At 36.8% G+C, this 15,695-nt stretch overlaps 2 protein-coding genes across 1 annotated transcript; one reads left to right on the top strand and one right to left on the bottom strand.

The window, feature by feature from the left end:
* Window positions 1-15,695, bottom strand: part of LOC306871647 (transient receptor potential cation channel subfamily M member 3-like) — a gene marked incomplete at its 5' end in the record, with an annotated part of 440,831 nt that overhangs the window by 262,960 nt on the left and 162,176 nt on the right.
* On the top strand, window positions 3,284-13,383 carry LOC306871600 (transmembrane channel-like protein 1; the record flags this gene model as incomplete). Its single annotated transcript, XM_079419659.1, is given in 23 exon segments — window positions 3,284-3,325; window positions 3,327-3,416; window positions 3,419-3,439; window positions 3,442-3,496; window positions 4,233-4,253; window positions 4,343-4,820; window positions 5,235-5,438; window positions 5,517-5,607; window positions 5,699-5,780; window positions 5,865-5,971; window positions 6,078-6,176; window positions 6,677-6,819; window positions 6,915-7,059; window positions 7,561-7,755; window positions 7,839-8,018; window positions 8,173-8,325; window positions 11,094-11,222; window positions 11,304-11,371; window positions 11,478-11,717; window positions 12,272-12,397; window positions 12,494-12,572; window positions 12,825-12,935; window positions 13,237-13,383. Coding segments are annotated over 23 exon segments (3,006 nt in total).

Raw genomic sequence — 15,695 nt, 5'->3', positions numbered from 1 at the left:
TTACAATCATAGATAACAGCAGGGCACCCTTTTCCGACCAAAGTAAATGTGTGCAAAAGATGTTCCCTTATCTGCATGCGTTCTTGAGCATACAGAACTTCATTGCATTTACATTATGCATGAAGTTTCAAATATCCATTTTGTATATGTTTTTCTTATATACATACATCTGCTCTTTATGGATCAGTTAAATCAATAATTAGTTTTGCATGTGGTTTGGATACCTTTCTTGCTTTTTGGAAATAGATGCATTTTTTTTCATCATTCTTAAAACATGGTTGACAAATAGATATTATATAATTAAACCAGGACTGTGATGTATAGTAAGGTGGAATTCCTTCCTTACATTTATCCTTTTACAAGTATAAGCTCCCAGCGTACTGAATACAGAGCTGAAACGCAAAAATCACAATCATTTTGTTTTATTTATTTTTTTAGTGTTGTAGTGTGTTTTTATAGTTGCAAGTATGCTCCTGTGCCATAAAGTGTTTGTTAGAACATAAATTTGTTATAGAGTATCAGCTGCTGGTGCCTCATTGTCTCATGTGTTGACCCATAACAGCATCAGAAGCACATAAACACTAACACTCAGCGAGTTTTCACCTACATTGCTTTATCTCCACACAGAAACACCCATACACAAATACTCAGCTTGTTGTTCATGAGGTGACATGAATGAAACCTGTTAGACTAGGCAATATAGTCATTTGTTAATCAAAATGCTTATGGAATGACAGAAAACCATCAGCGAAACTAACAGGGAGTTAACTAAACAACAAAAAGCTAGTTTTTCAGCTAGTTGCCAGTGCAACATTTCCTATTTTCATTTAGTATGATACTAAAATAACAAAAACAAAAATAGAAAACTATATAGGCATATAAAACGATTAATAAAAATTAGAAAACTTTAACAGATTAAAATGAAAATATATAACACCAATTCAATAAATATTGGGATTAATATTAGTGTTAGTCAAAACTAACATTGATATTTTAAAACAAGAGGTAATATCACATCGCTAGTATTCTAGAGTGATGGAATGTATTTAAATCCATAAGATGCACTTTTGAAACCAGCCTTGATTCATCCGTCAGTTATCCCTCTTTATTTTGACAGCTACTTCCTCCCCTTGTAGTTGTTTCAAGTATGCTTTCACTTTCTGTCAATGCCCTCTCTATCTACCTCTTCCTTAAGGGAAATTTTGTTCATTTGCTCAAAAGTACCCACTATTCTGGCAGTTTTTCATAGTATCAGTGTTTTTTATTCATACCAGCCTTTTCTTTTCCTGCACAGGCAGTACCGAGAAAACAGGCTGAATGAAAACGTGAGAGTAACAGGGCACCAGCCCTTCTATAAATAAACCTTCATCTACCCAGAGTGTATTAAGTATCCTGACTAAAGGATGCCTCAGAGTTATGGAATGCAGCTCATTGGCTCACATGATTACCTGAAGGCGGTTTAGTCTGATGAGAAACAGTAAAGATGAGACGCTTTTAGACTGACTCTTTACAAATGAAAGCTGCCAGCTCATCGTTTTAGTCATGTCTATTGAAACTAAATAGCTCTTTATGTTGTCGTTATATGTATACTGTACATGTCATGTAAATTTGATTGAAGGGTCAGGAATGTTTGATTGTACAGTTCTGATACATGTCTGAAAAACCTTTTTGTTCAAGACCTGAGTGGAAAAAATATCTGTATGGCACATTGTGTGTTTCTGTGATCAAAGGTGTGCCAGTGGCTGAGAGAATGAGGGAGAGAGAAGACATGCTCAGAATACAGTTACGGCCTGTGTCAGTTCTCCGAAGATGGAATCCCCAGACGGTGCTGCTAAACTTAGCCGAGGAAAACAATCTAGCTCTCTGCAGGGCGAGAAAACAAGTACAGAGATAGACACTCAAGCCCATGGGATCTCTCTCTCTCACACACACACACACACACACACACACACACACAGTATGCACAAATACCTGCTGACTGGGAGGGAAATGTGCACAAGAAATGGGTCAAATACAATGTAGCCTGACATCATCTGAATTCCTCTAGATTTCTCATTTATTTTAACAGAACAGACAGCATCAAAGGTTTATCTTTAGTGGCATCAGGTGGTCAGGATGTGTAACAACAATGTACTGTGTTGATTCAGTGTTATGCTATCACATGCACTGAGCATCTACACTGCAGTTCAAAAGTAAGTAAGTTTAATTTTTTAAATGGAGTCTCTTATGCTCATAAAGGCTGTAATTATTTGATCAAAACAAGAAAAAAAACTGTAATATTGTGAAATATTGCAATTTCTAATATAATTTTACTGTTTTAATATACTTTAAAAAACATCAGCCATTATTCCAGTCTTTGGTGTCACATGATCCTTCAGAAATCATTCTAATATGCTGATTTATTATCAGTGTTGAAACTGTAGTGCTGCTTAATCTTTAGGAACCTGTGATACTTTTTTCTTTGGTTATTTGATGAATAAATAATTTAAAAGGACAACATTTATTCAAAATAGAAATCTTTTCTAACAATATAAGTCTTTACTATAACGTTTTATCCATTTAACACATCCTTGCTGAATAAAAGTATTAATTTCCAAAAAATTAAATAAAACGTTTTTAATAGTAAATTTCTGTTTTGAATAAACACTCTTCTTTATAACTTTTTATTTTTATTTTCAAAGAATCCTGAAAAAAAAGTATCACTATCTCTATTTCTACGCTTCTACGGCTCTGTGGAGCACCATCCCACAGGACACCTCGGGCATATATGAGTAAAATCTATCTTCCTATTAATTTCTCTGGAGACACTTCCAGACTTTCTGTTTTAAGTCTTTATTGTATGGCTCTAATGTGCCAAATACTGTACACTGTTAAATACACTGCATCGCTCTGTAGTAGTTTAGCATGCCACTTTGGATTTTATCTATGTATTTTTTACAATCCTAATATCTTAAATCTTATTTTCTACATCTTAATGCTGTAATTTTACAATGATTGAACCATTTCCTGCAAACTGAAGCAGTATTTAGTCTATCTTTTGCACTATAAGTGAAAGTACAGCTCACAGTGACCCTGGTTACCCTGCGGCACTAATCATCTATTATATCTCTCTTTGCGCTTTCTATAGTCAGTAACAAGCCAAAATAGAGGATGATGGTCTAATGACTGTGTGACCCCCTTTCTTTTTGAAAAAAGAGTCATAATTCTGTTGAATAATTCAAAGAGGTGAAATTGAGAGGCTCTAGAGTTTCGACTGGTTATTGTTCCTGGGCAAGGTTGCTGAATGCTAGTAAAAAGTGAACTCTTCATGCACGGTACTCATCACCCGCCAGGTTCTGTTCAGTCAGGACATGGTGCAGTGCTACAATATCATCGCACACACACATGCACTCGTGTATGCATGGACACACACACGTAAGGTCAACCACATGCAAAGAGTGAAGGCCACTCGGGAGGAGGATGCCACGGCATAAACTCATCGCATCTGAAAGTGACGGTAAAGATGATTGTTACTTTCTATGTGTATTTTATACTATTTTTTATTATCAAATGTATACTTTGATGATGTATTCATCATCATACTTTATTGACAGTGTTAAGCCATGACTGACAACTGTTTTTTTTTAAGCATTTGAACTGAAATCTATTTGTTTTTTATTAAAAATAAAATAATAATGTAACATTGTTTAGATTAGCAGCTTAGTGAAGACAACTGCACTTTTACATTCCACATTCTGCCTCAATATTTAAAAATATGATGATTTCTGATTCTGTTAATATAGTTTGAATAGTTTAGTAACTTGAAAGGCAATTTATACTTTATGCTTGAATGTGAATTCTAATTTTCTAGGTAATTTCATTTTGATTCAAACCTAAACCTATTGATTTCAGAATGCTAGGGTGGTCATGCAGAACTTTAAGTGTGTGTATGTGAACTTATGAACATTACTTTCATTCAATTGCCTTTGACCCCTGTGAGAGGACACTGACACTGAAGATGAAAAGCACCATTGTGTCTATTGTACAACACAACTAAGCATGTAATGACCCGGTCAGCACTTACCGGTCTGGTTACACTGTGGTCACAAACAATACAAGTCAAGAGACGCTAAACAGCTGCTGGGAACCCTACATGTCTGACCTTTCAGGATTTAACAATGTCTTCTTAATAATGTCCAGAACTCACGTCTTCCTTTTTTTGTCTTATTTTCTGTTTCGTTTGTCTTTTACAGTGAGCATTGAGGTGGATGAAGGTAAGAATGTTGACTGATTTCCGTATGCATTTTTTTGATATGTTCTTATTTTGTAGTGTATGGTAATCTATGTCAAAATATTTTTGTAGGAAAGGATAATGAATTCAGCCTTTACTACGTGGAAGTGGAGGAAAACTCTAAGGAAGGTAAGGAGAAGCAGGCGACACGAGATGGCAAACGGAGAAGAGAGAGAAATGGTGAAGTTAGCAGGAGAAGAGCTTCAGAGAAGAGAACAACTGAGATGGGTAATAAAAGAGCAGAAAAGAAACATGAGAAACACCACAAAACAACAAGGAAAGAGGGTGAGAAACACAGAAAAAGGCAAAGAAGAAGGAATGCAGATGAAGAGGAGGCTGAGGAAGGATCCAGCAAAGAGAAAAAGAACATAAAAAATGAAAGAACCAAGACACTAAAACTGCAAGATGAGAAGGAAAAAGATGTGAAGAAAAAGAGAAAGAAGCATGTTAAAAATGAGGACGATGCATATCCTGGAAAGACAAAACAGAAAGATTGTCAAGACGTTCCCTTGAAGGAAAAGAAAAAGAAACGAAAGAAGCCAGAGACTACGTAAGTTTGTATATTTTTTCCCCCACTCATTACAGTAAATTAATAAATGTATGCTAAATGTATAACTATAACCATACTATGGACGAGAGTGTCTAAAGATCTGTTTTTTAAAACCTATAAAGTTTGTTTAAATGTGTTTATTTAAATATGTTTTAGCTTGTTGGATTTTTTCTGACGTTATATAAGGAACATTATTCAATATACATTTACTTTATTATTAAAGAGTTTGCATTAAATCAATGTAGAGTAAATTAAACATTTAGGACATTTTGAAATGTATCTACAGTTTACATTTCATCTTTTCTCACAAATTGTTTTGCTATCAGTATAATTAGTAATGGAAATGTTCTCTGAAATTAGAAAAAATGTTGGCAAGTCCGACTCAGCAAAACTGCATTTATTTCTCCCTCCCAGCTCAGAATCTGAGTCACAATCTGAGTCAAAATCTGAATCGAACTCTGACTCCGAGTCAAAAGACAATCAGGCAGTGGGAGTTTTGGGGTCTCTGACCCCCGAAGAGCTGGAAAAGTTAAAAGAAGCAGTGGACGAAAGGAAAAAGCTGATCACCACACTAAAAGGAAAACCCTGGCCCATGAAGAAAAAACTAGTTATCCTTAGGTATGTCCTGTCACTGCTGTTTTTTGCGCATGTGTACACCAGCCGTCATAATGCCGGTGAGTTGTGTTCTTTTCTCAGGGAGTCACAGGAGTTTGTGGAGAAATATGAAGGGGCTTTGGGAAAAGGCAAAGGCAGGAAACTGTATGCCTACAAGGTCATGATGATGAAGGTGAGGAGATCATCATTGTAAAATTGATATGAATATATCCTTCTGCAGCTTCAGAGTCATCTTTATTTTTCTTTATTACTGTAACCATCAGAAATGGATGAAGTTTCAACGTGACCTTGAGAACTTCAAGACTGCCTGCATCCCGTGGGAGATGAAGATAAAGGAAATAGAAAGTGTGACGCTTTTCAGTTTAAGCTTCCTTTTTTCTCAGTTTTTTTTTTTTTTCATCTCTAAACTAAATTTTTATATTCTTATAGGTCATTTTGGTTCGTCAGTTGCCTCTTACTTTATATTTCTGAGGTGGATGTATGGCATCAATATGATTTTATTTGGACTGACATTTGGGTTAGTAATGGTTCCAGAGGTGAGAAAGTTACATATTAGTAAAATTACATATTAATAATGAAGACCACATGAAAAGTTTATTTCCTCAATTGTAACCAGTCCATTCAATCTCATTCACCTTGGAGGCTCTTATGGGAAAACCATATGGTAGTATGCCCAGGAAGACCGTGCCCAGACAGGAAGAGGCCAGTGCTATGAATTTTGCAGTCTTATGGGATTTTGGGGTAAATCTATATTATTATACACCACAATTCAAAACTTTGAGGTCAGTCCCATTTTTTATTTGAAAGAATCATATATAAGGACACATTGATCAAATGGATCTAAAGTTACATTACAGACTTCCATTGTTACAAAAAAATATATATACATTTCAAATAGATGCTGTTCTTTTGAACTGTATTCATCAAAGAATCCTGTCAAAAATGTGTCATGGCTTACACAAAAATATTAAACACAACTGTTTTTCAACACTGATTATTAGAAATGTAACCACCAAGCATATAAGAATAATTTCTGAAGGATGTGACACTGAATGATGCTGAAAACTCAACTTAAAAAATAAAATAGAAAACATTTATTTTAAATTGTGATAATTTCACAATATTACAAAAGACATTACAAAATCTTACCAACTTAAACTTTTGAACAATATTGTAACTGTATGTGTACTCACACATCATTTACTGCATCCTAGTCTGAAATTAGTTTTTGTCTATTTCAGGGCTTTGCTAAGTATTCTGTCCTTTTCTATGGCTACTACAATAACCAGCGGGCCATTGGGTGGCTCAAATTCCGCATGCCCCTGTCCTACTTCCTGGTGGGAGTGGGTACAGTGGCGTACAGCTACATGGTGGTAATCAGGACGTGAGTGATGACAGTCCATATCAGAAACCATTTTTGAGTGTGTATAGTCCACAGACAAAACATCCTTTACTGATTTCTTCACTTTTACTCAACAGTATGGCCCGCAATGCAAATGAAGAAGGTGGCGGAGATGACACCAGTTTTAATTTCAGCTGGAAGACATTTACTAGTTGGGATTACCTCATTGGAAATCCTGAGACAGCAGACAACAAGTTCGCTTCCATCACCACTAGTTTTAAGGTGTGTTTTTCTTCTGTTTCGTTGTGCTGGGCCCACATCCACTTTGTGAATAAATAAAGAAGACTTATAATGTGAAATGAAATTCTCTAAAACAGAATGTTATATTGATTTATTATTATGTGATATTTTTTATATTTTGAAAACATCCTACTGAGTAACAAAAGATCATGTGCTGACATGGATGCGCAAAAATATCAATTCCGCCACATAAGAAAAAATTTAATATACATAATATATATACATAAAAACATAATAATGACATAAAAGTTGACTTTATGACAAAAAAAACGGCTGTTTCATTCAGAAGAGTCAGAATAGGTGTGGAAAATGTTAATGAAAGACTAAATTATGCCTATTTTTGCCAACATAAAGCATGAAATAACATCTCAAGTGGGGAAAAATGTAGGCTATCATTCTGGTGAAACAAATAATAATAAAAAAGCATATGATCCCTTTCATCTGGCCTCCACCGGCTTCATAATAAATTCAGCATATTAACAGGAGGCCATTGTGGAGGAGCAAGAGAGCAGAAAAGATGACAACATCCACCTGACAAGATTCCTTAGAGTGCTGGCCAACTTCCTGGTGCTCTGCTGCCTGGCAGGGAGTGGATACCTGATCTACTTTGTAGTACGCAGGTCTCAGAAGTTTGCTCTGGAGGGACTGGAGAACTACGGCTGGTGGGAGAGGAATGAGGTCAGACTCATGTAACAGTGTGCAATAGTAATCCTCTTGTCAATCAATAAAAATGAAGTTCGCTTGGCTTCACACACCCTCAGGTGAACATGGTGATGTCTCTATTGGGAATGTTCTGTCCGATGCTGTTCGATGTGATCAGCACTTTAGAGAACTATCATCCACGCATCGCGCTCCAGTGGCAGCTGGGACGCATATTTGCCCTTTTCCTGGGGAACCTCTACACGTTCATCATTGCTCTCATGGATGCCATCCAACTAAAGGTACAGCTTCATTTAACAAAGACTAAAGTGCTCACAGTCCCATCTTCAGTCTTTGTGAAGTTCAGAATAGTAATAACTTCCATCATTCTAGCTCCCTTGGGCCACAGAATTTGTGTTAAATGAATCATCTTCTAACTTGTCACATATTTTGAAGAGGTCAGAAGAGGAGATTGTGAAGAAGAATATGACGATCTGGCAGGCTAACCTGTACAACGGGACTGTGCCAGACAACTCAACTGCTCCTCCGATCACAGTGCACCCTGCTGATGTTCCCAGAGGGCCTTGCTGGGAGACAATGGTTGGACAGGTACAGGGGAAGGGTGGTTCAGTTGAGTTCAGTTTGAATTTAATTGTATAGCTCTTTTCACAATACAAATTCCAGTACAACTGGAACACAGTACTCCCCAAAGCAGTATTAAATTACACCTAACACACCTCCAGTTAGCAAAATGTGGCTAGGGGAAACTCTGTAAGCGATTTAGGTAGGATAACGAAGAAACTTTGGGAGGAACACAGCCTCCTTAGGATGGGAGGCATTCCATGGTATACATTTATGGTATATATGCACTTATATACAGAAAAACACTGCAGGATGTACTTACTATGCCTCTAGTGGCAGAGAATGGGATTGCAAATATCATGACAAAGAGTTTTCCCAAACACTGATTTATGCATTTCAGTTATATGACAAATTTCCATTTAATTTGAACTGAGAGACTTTGTTATATTCAGCAGCTGATGCATTAAATTGATCAAAAGTGAAAGTAAACACTTTTAAATAATATAAATTACATTGTTACAAAAGATTTCTATTTCAAATGCTGTTCTTTTGAACTTTCTATTCATCGGAGAATCCTAAAAAAATTATGATGCTTTCCACAAAAATGTTTAGAAGCACAACTGTTCAAAATTTCTTATTATTATCAATGTTTTTTAAGCAGAAAATCAGCACAATAGAATGAATTCTGAAGGATCATGTGACACTGAATACTAGAGTAATGGCTATGTAAAATATAGCCATTAATTTATATATGTATATATACATATACATACAAACCCGATTCCAAAAAAGTTGGGACACTGTACAAATTGTGAATAAAAACAGAATGCAATGATGTGGAAGTTTCAAATTTCAATATTTTATTCAGAATACAACATAGATGACATATCAAATGTTTAAACTGAAAAAATAAGTTTATTTTAAATTTCATGGCATCAACACATCTCAAAAAAGTTGGGACAAGGCCATGTTTACCACTGTGTGGCATCCCCTCTTCTTTTTATAACAGTCTGCAAACATCTGGGGACTGAGGAGACAAGTTGCTCAAGTTTAGGAATAGGAATGTTGTCCCATTCTTGTCTAATACAGGCTTCTAGTTGCTCAACTGTCTTAGGTCTTCTTTGTCGCATCTTCCTCTTTATGATGCGCCAAATGTTTTCTATGGGTGAAAGATCTGGACTGCAGGCTGGCCATTTCAGTACCCGGATCCTCCTTCTACGCAGCCATGATGTTGTAATTGATGCAGTATGTGGTCTGGCATTGTCATGCTGGAAAATGCAAGGTCTTCCCTGAAAGAGACCATGTCTGGATGGGAGCATATGTTGTTCTAGAACTTGGATATACCTTTCAGCATTGATGGTGCCTTTCCAGATGTGTAAGCTGCCCATGCCACACGCACTCATGCAACCCCATACCATCAGAGATGCAGGCTTCTGAACTGAGCGCTGATAACAACTTGGGTTGTCCTTGTCCTCTTTAGTCCGGATGACATGGCGTCCCAATTTTCCAAAAAGAACTTCAAATTTTGATTCGTCTGACCACAGAACAGTTTTCCACTTTGCCACAGTCCATTTTAAATAAGCCTTGGCCCAGAGAAAACGCCTGCGCTTCTGGATCATGTTTAGATATGGCTTCTTTTTTGACCTATAGAGTTTTAGCCGGCAACGGCAAATGGCACGGTGGATTGTATTCACCGACAATGTTTTCTGGAAGTATTCCTGAGCCCATGTTGTGATTTCCATTACAGTAGCATTCCTGTATGTGATGCAGTGCCATCTAAGGGCCCGAAGATCACGGGCATCCAGTCTGGTTTTCCGATCTTGACCCTTACGCACAGAGATTGTTCCAGATTCTCTGAATCTCTGGATGATATTATGCACTGTAGATGATGATAACTTCAAACTCTTTGCAATTTTTCTCTGAGAAACTCCTTTCTGATATTGCTCCACTATTTTTAAAAATTTTGGGGGAATTGGTGATCCTCTTGCCATCTTGACTTCTGAGAGACACTGCCACTCTGAGAGGCTCTTTTTATACCCAATCATGTTGCCAATTGACCTAATAAGTTGCAAATTGGTCCTCCAGCTGTTCCTTATATGTACATTTAACTTTTCCGGCCTCTTATTGCTACCTGTCCCAACGTTTTTGGAATGTGTAGCTCTCATGAAATCCAAAATGAGCCAATATTTGGCATGACCTTTCAAAATGTCTCACTTTCAACATTTAATATGTTATCTATATTCTATTGGGAATAAAATATAAGTTTATGAGATTTGTAAATTATTGCATTCCTTTTTTATTCGTAATTTGTACAGTGTCCCAACTTTTTTGGAATCAGGTTTGTACATACATTATATTATATATATATATATATATATATACTGTATTTTTGATCAGATAAATTGTGAGCATAAAAGACTTTAAAAAAAAAAAGAAGGAAAATCATACGGACCCCAAACTTTTAAATGGTTGTGTATGATATTTGTAAATATATGTCATTACGATTAATTCAAAGTATCAACTTTTTTCTGACTTAACTCAATTTGGCAAAGCAAATTCAAATGCTTTGACATTGATTTGATATCATACTAAGCAAAGTTATGCATATTTAAATAAATCTAAAGAAAAGCATTTGTTTATCAAACAAACATTTAGTGTAGGTTTGAACAAATAATACAAGGTTGAAACTTTGACAAGGACAACTTTAAAAATCAATCATTAAATTATTTCAATTATTATGAATTATTGTATTACATCAAATCTTTAGAGCCTGATGGCATCTTCTGCATCTACAGGAGTTTGTTCGTCTCACCATTTCTGATACAATGACGACTTACATCACCCTGCTTATTGGGGATTTCCTCCGTGCCGTACTGGTGCGATTCCTAAACAACTGCTGGTGCTGGGATCTGGAGTATGGCTTTGTGAGTATCTAAAACACATGCAGTGGTCAGTATCAGGGGGATTCCCCTTCGTTTATAACTAAATTATGCTTTCTTCATTAGCCGTCCTATTCAGAGTTTGACGTCAGTGGGAATGTTCTGGGGCTGATCTTCAATCAGGGAATGATCTGGTAAGAACTATGTCCGTTTTATGTAGCATGTTTTCTTGCTTTCCATTTGAAACTAGAACACAATCAAATCTCACCAAATCTCTGTCATTGTGTATGTGTGAATCAGGATGGGGGCATTCTACGCTCCATGTCTTCCAGCATTAAATCTTCTCCGGCTTCACGTGTCCATGTACCTGCAGTGTTGGGCGGTGATGTGCTGTAATGTGCCTCAGGAACGGGTCTTCAAAGCTTCAGGCTCCAATAACTTCTACATGGCCATGCTGCTAGTCATCCTCTTCCTCTCTACACTGCCAGCTATATACACCATTGTCTCCATTCCGCCCTCCTTTGACTGTGGACCTTTCAGGTTCTGAAAGATTATGTATTGATTAGAAATGGTGTGGAGTATGAAGCCGGTCTGTTTAGCATAAGAACTGAGTAATTTGATGTTTCTGAAATTGGTTGGTGTGGTGAAAGCTTTTAATCGCTTAAATTAAGTTTTATAACAAATTAGAGCAACTTTAGAGCAACAAGCTGTATGTATACATTTATAGGCTACTTGTGTATATATGAACAGTGAATAAGTGGAGGAGGGATGGTTATGAGCCAAGTCTTGCCATGGCAGATGTTTAGCACTAGAGTGCAGCAGAGTCCAAGTCCTCAATTTTCTCACATAATTTTTCTCTTCAAAATCAGCTACCATTACTTGAAGAAAGTTTTTTTTTTTTTTTTTTTTTTTTTTTTGTTAGAACTGTTTAGAACTGCAGACTGACCGGCTCTATAGCAATAAGCAAATAAAATAAACTCTTGATAACATGTTTGTTTGTTTGTTTGTTTCAAAACCCTTTTTTTTTGTTACAAGTTTAGAGTTTCTGTCGTTTTAGAAGACTGTCTAAGAGTATTCTTACACTTTTCCTGCAGTGGGAAAACCCGCATGTTTGACGTGATTCAGGAGACCCTGGAGACAGACTTTCCTGCCTGGTTTGGTAAAGTATTCAGTTACGCCTCGAACCCCGGCCTGGTGCTGCCCTTTCTTCTGCTCCTGGTGTAAGCTGGAATGTCTAAATACATCCATGTGAGTTTCCTGTACTTCTGTGAGGATGTGCGATTGTAATGATACTTTTTTTGTTGTTGTCATTTTAGTCTTGCAATATATTATCTGCAGTCCACTTCTAAAACATACAAAAGGGTCAACATGGAGCTGAAAAAGAAACTTCAAAATGTAAGTTAGGAAGTCCAAATGTCTGGACTATATATTTTATATTATAGTCTATATATAATATTATATATACTATGTATATTATTATTATATATAATAATATATTATTATTTACCACATAGACCAAAATAGATATTTATGTAATTTAATCACTGGACATAGATCTGCTCACTGCTCTCTGCTAATGTTACAAAATCCATAGGTCATTTATAGTCATGTCACTGAATTTTGTTTACAGCAAATTTGTGTTTACAGCAAAATGAGGAAAACAAGAAAAAGAACAAACTCGCAGCCTTAAAAGCAGCCAATGAACTGGAGCAGGCGAGGAAAGCAGGAGAACAGCGCAGCAACAGCGCCTCCGATTTGGGTGAGAGCACACCGAACGGGTCACAGCTCCCATCAGTCAGTGCACAAGACAGCAACTTGGAACCAATGCAGAGAAACTTTCCATGAATGTTGAGTTAATGTGCTGTGTTTGGACAGCAGGTGGCCACAGTCTTAAAACAACACGCCCTTACTTCTGTATATCAGTGTTGCTGTGAGACAGCAGTTGAAAGGTCTTTCTGCCTCTTCTTTCTCAGGAGCGAATGAAGAAAGCAGCAGCCTAGATGAAGCAGGCCATCACAGACAAGCTGGACAGAACGGTCGCTTAATACATCCCTCACAGAGTCAGAATGTGCAAAACTCTGAACCTCCCGTCTCCTTGACCCACACAACTACCAGACCCCCTGCATCCCGGAGCCACACAGCATCTGGACATCTTCCAGGTCACCCACAGCAGCCACAGAAAACCTCTCACTCAAACAGGAGATAAACAGCACAGATTTAAACAGATAAATAGATTAATGTTTGTTGCATGCACAACATTTACCACTTATATAACCATTTTTATTTCTTGTTAATACAGTATAAATCCTGTGCTCAGGCCTGCAGCACATATCATGAATTTCTCAGTGGTGCTCTAGGACTTGGTGGTGGCTATGTAACTCTAGAATGATAAGTCTTATCTCTGTGAAAGAGAAATGACTGCTCTTGTTACACGTAGGCCAAACTAGGGTCAAACTATTTCTTGGTTTGTTGATTTTTATATTTATTTTTTAGTTTTAGAAATATTTGCTTGATTGTTGGTTTACTTGCCAGTTGCAACTGCTTATTAAACTACAGCCGAACCAGGGGCATTTCTAACATTTCATCAGTACTGGGGTACAGGCTCCCCTTTCAGTGTGCTCATATTTTGATATCCTTTTTGAAAATCACTTTTTCCTGCAGTACTTGTTCACGCAAGCTGCACATGCAATAAAGAGCTGCTTCATCATTGACAAACATTAGAACACATTTGTTAGTTTTGTTTTTGTTAATTCTTACTGTTAACTTGCTACTTATTAGCATGCCTATTAGTAACATATTGGCTGTTTATTATTAATTATAAAGCGCATATTCTGCATGATCATATTCTACATCCCTAATTCTACCCAATACCTAAATTCAACAACTACCTCACTAACTATTAATTAGCAGCAAATTAGGATTTTATTGAGGCAAAAGTTGTAGTTAATGGTTTGTTAATAGCGAGAATTGGACCTTAAAATAAAGTGTGACCGTTTTCTACAATGGATGGTGGGTAAATCCACCTTATCCAGGGCTCTTTTTTGGTCTAATAAATTGTCCGGTTACTAATGTGGTGTGAGAAATCGGTGCAGACAGTTCAGAGTGTGAGTGAACAATTTCAGACCTTATTGGAAACCTGTTTGACTCATTAAATCAAAAGAGTGATTAGTTCGCAAATCTGGCATCATCAGATCTGATTCTAAATAGCTGATAGAAAAATTTATAAAAAAAATATTCTCAGGTCAGTATATATGATACTGGGACACAGCAGTATTTTACTGGGGGCTCTTGCCCCAGAAAAAACTGTCTAGCAACGCCCCTTGGGAGGAGCACATGCATCTTATTTACAGTGGCCCTAAAATGTGTTTGGCCACACTTAAAAATATACGAATGTCATTGCATCATATAACAAAACATTGTTAATTTAAGTACAATAGCAAAAACCGTTTTCAAACAAAATAATGAATAAAATCGAAAGAATCACATTGAGCCAAATGTAAAGCTGAAGCAAATCTAGAAGAATAGCATAATTTCTTTGCAGATTTCCTACATTTTTAAGTGTGACTCAAGTGTCCAAATGCTTTTTTAGGGCCACTGTAACAGTCAACCTAAAATGCATCCCTATCCCCCATTGATATGAAAACAAAATAATTTTTCAGCACTCAAGATTGATAGGCCTTGCCCACCATTATGCCTCTCCTCTCCAATTTCATCGTTTCCCCATTCTCCAATCCATGCAGCTTTATCTTGATCAGAGTGTCAGTTGGCCCACAACATTTACATACGCCGTACTGTATTCTCAAATCTGCTCTCAGCTCTAGGGGTGTCTGATGTCTCGGATTATTTTCCTACAGCCACAGATTTGGCAGCGAAGATGCATGTGGCTCATTTGTCATGCCAGAGCCCACTCTGTTCTGTTTGGGGTTACGCTGTGTACCATTTATGTGAGGGCATTTGCTCCCGACCCACTGGAGGATAGTAAAAACATTGAGAATACCGTTTCAGCACCTTCTTTGAAGCTATAAACTTATGATATCTCTGTATCAAATCTTGGCGATTACTTATTAGAGAATTGGCACATAAATTTCATTAACATTGCAAATGCTCATCCATAATTCATAGGAAGACTTCATTAAGTATTTACAGGAGTCATTTGAGATTTTATTTATTTGTTCATTTAGGGAGCCATTGTTCATTTGAAGACAAAGCTCTTTTTGAATTCATTTGATAAGGTCCTGAATATGCCAGGAAATTGAGAATAGTGATAGCATTGGGCTCTTAACAACTTATGACATCTAATAACACCTTTTTGAATTGTGAACCTTGATGAGGTCTTCATGTACCTGCTGCCACCACTAAGAAACTTCTTTTATAAGCCGGACATCTGATCTGTGTGATTGTAGTTCTTTTACCGGACGTTATAGTAGTAGACCTCTTGTACATAATTAACTCAAAACAATTACTTGTATTCGGCTGCTATGTCTGAACAAGAAGGTTAGCTTCCTTAGAGGGGCCTGA

The sequence above is a fragment of the Barbus barbus genome (assembly GCF_936440315.1).
Source record: "Barbus barbus genome assembly, chromosome: 6".
In the NCBI taxonomy this organism is placed as follows: domain Eukaryota; kingdom Metazoa; phylum Chordata; class Actinopteri; order Cypriniformes; family Cyprinidae; genus Barbus; species Barbus barbus.
This window is presented reverse-complemented; position numbering and strand designations above follow the sequence as displayed.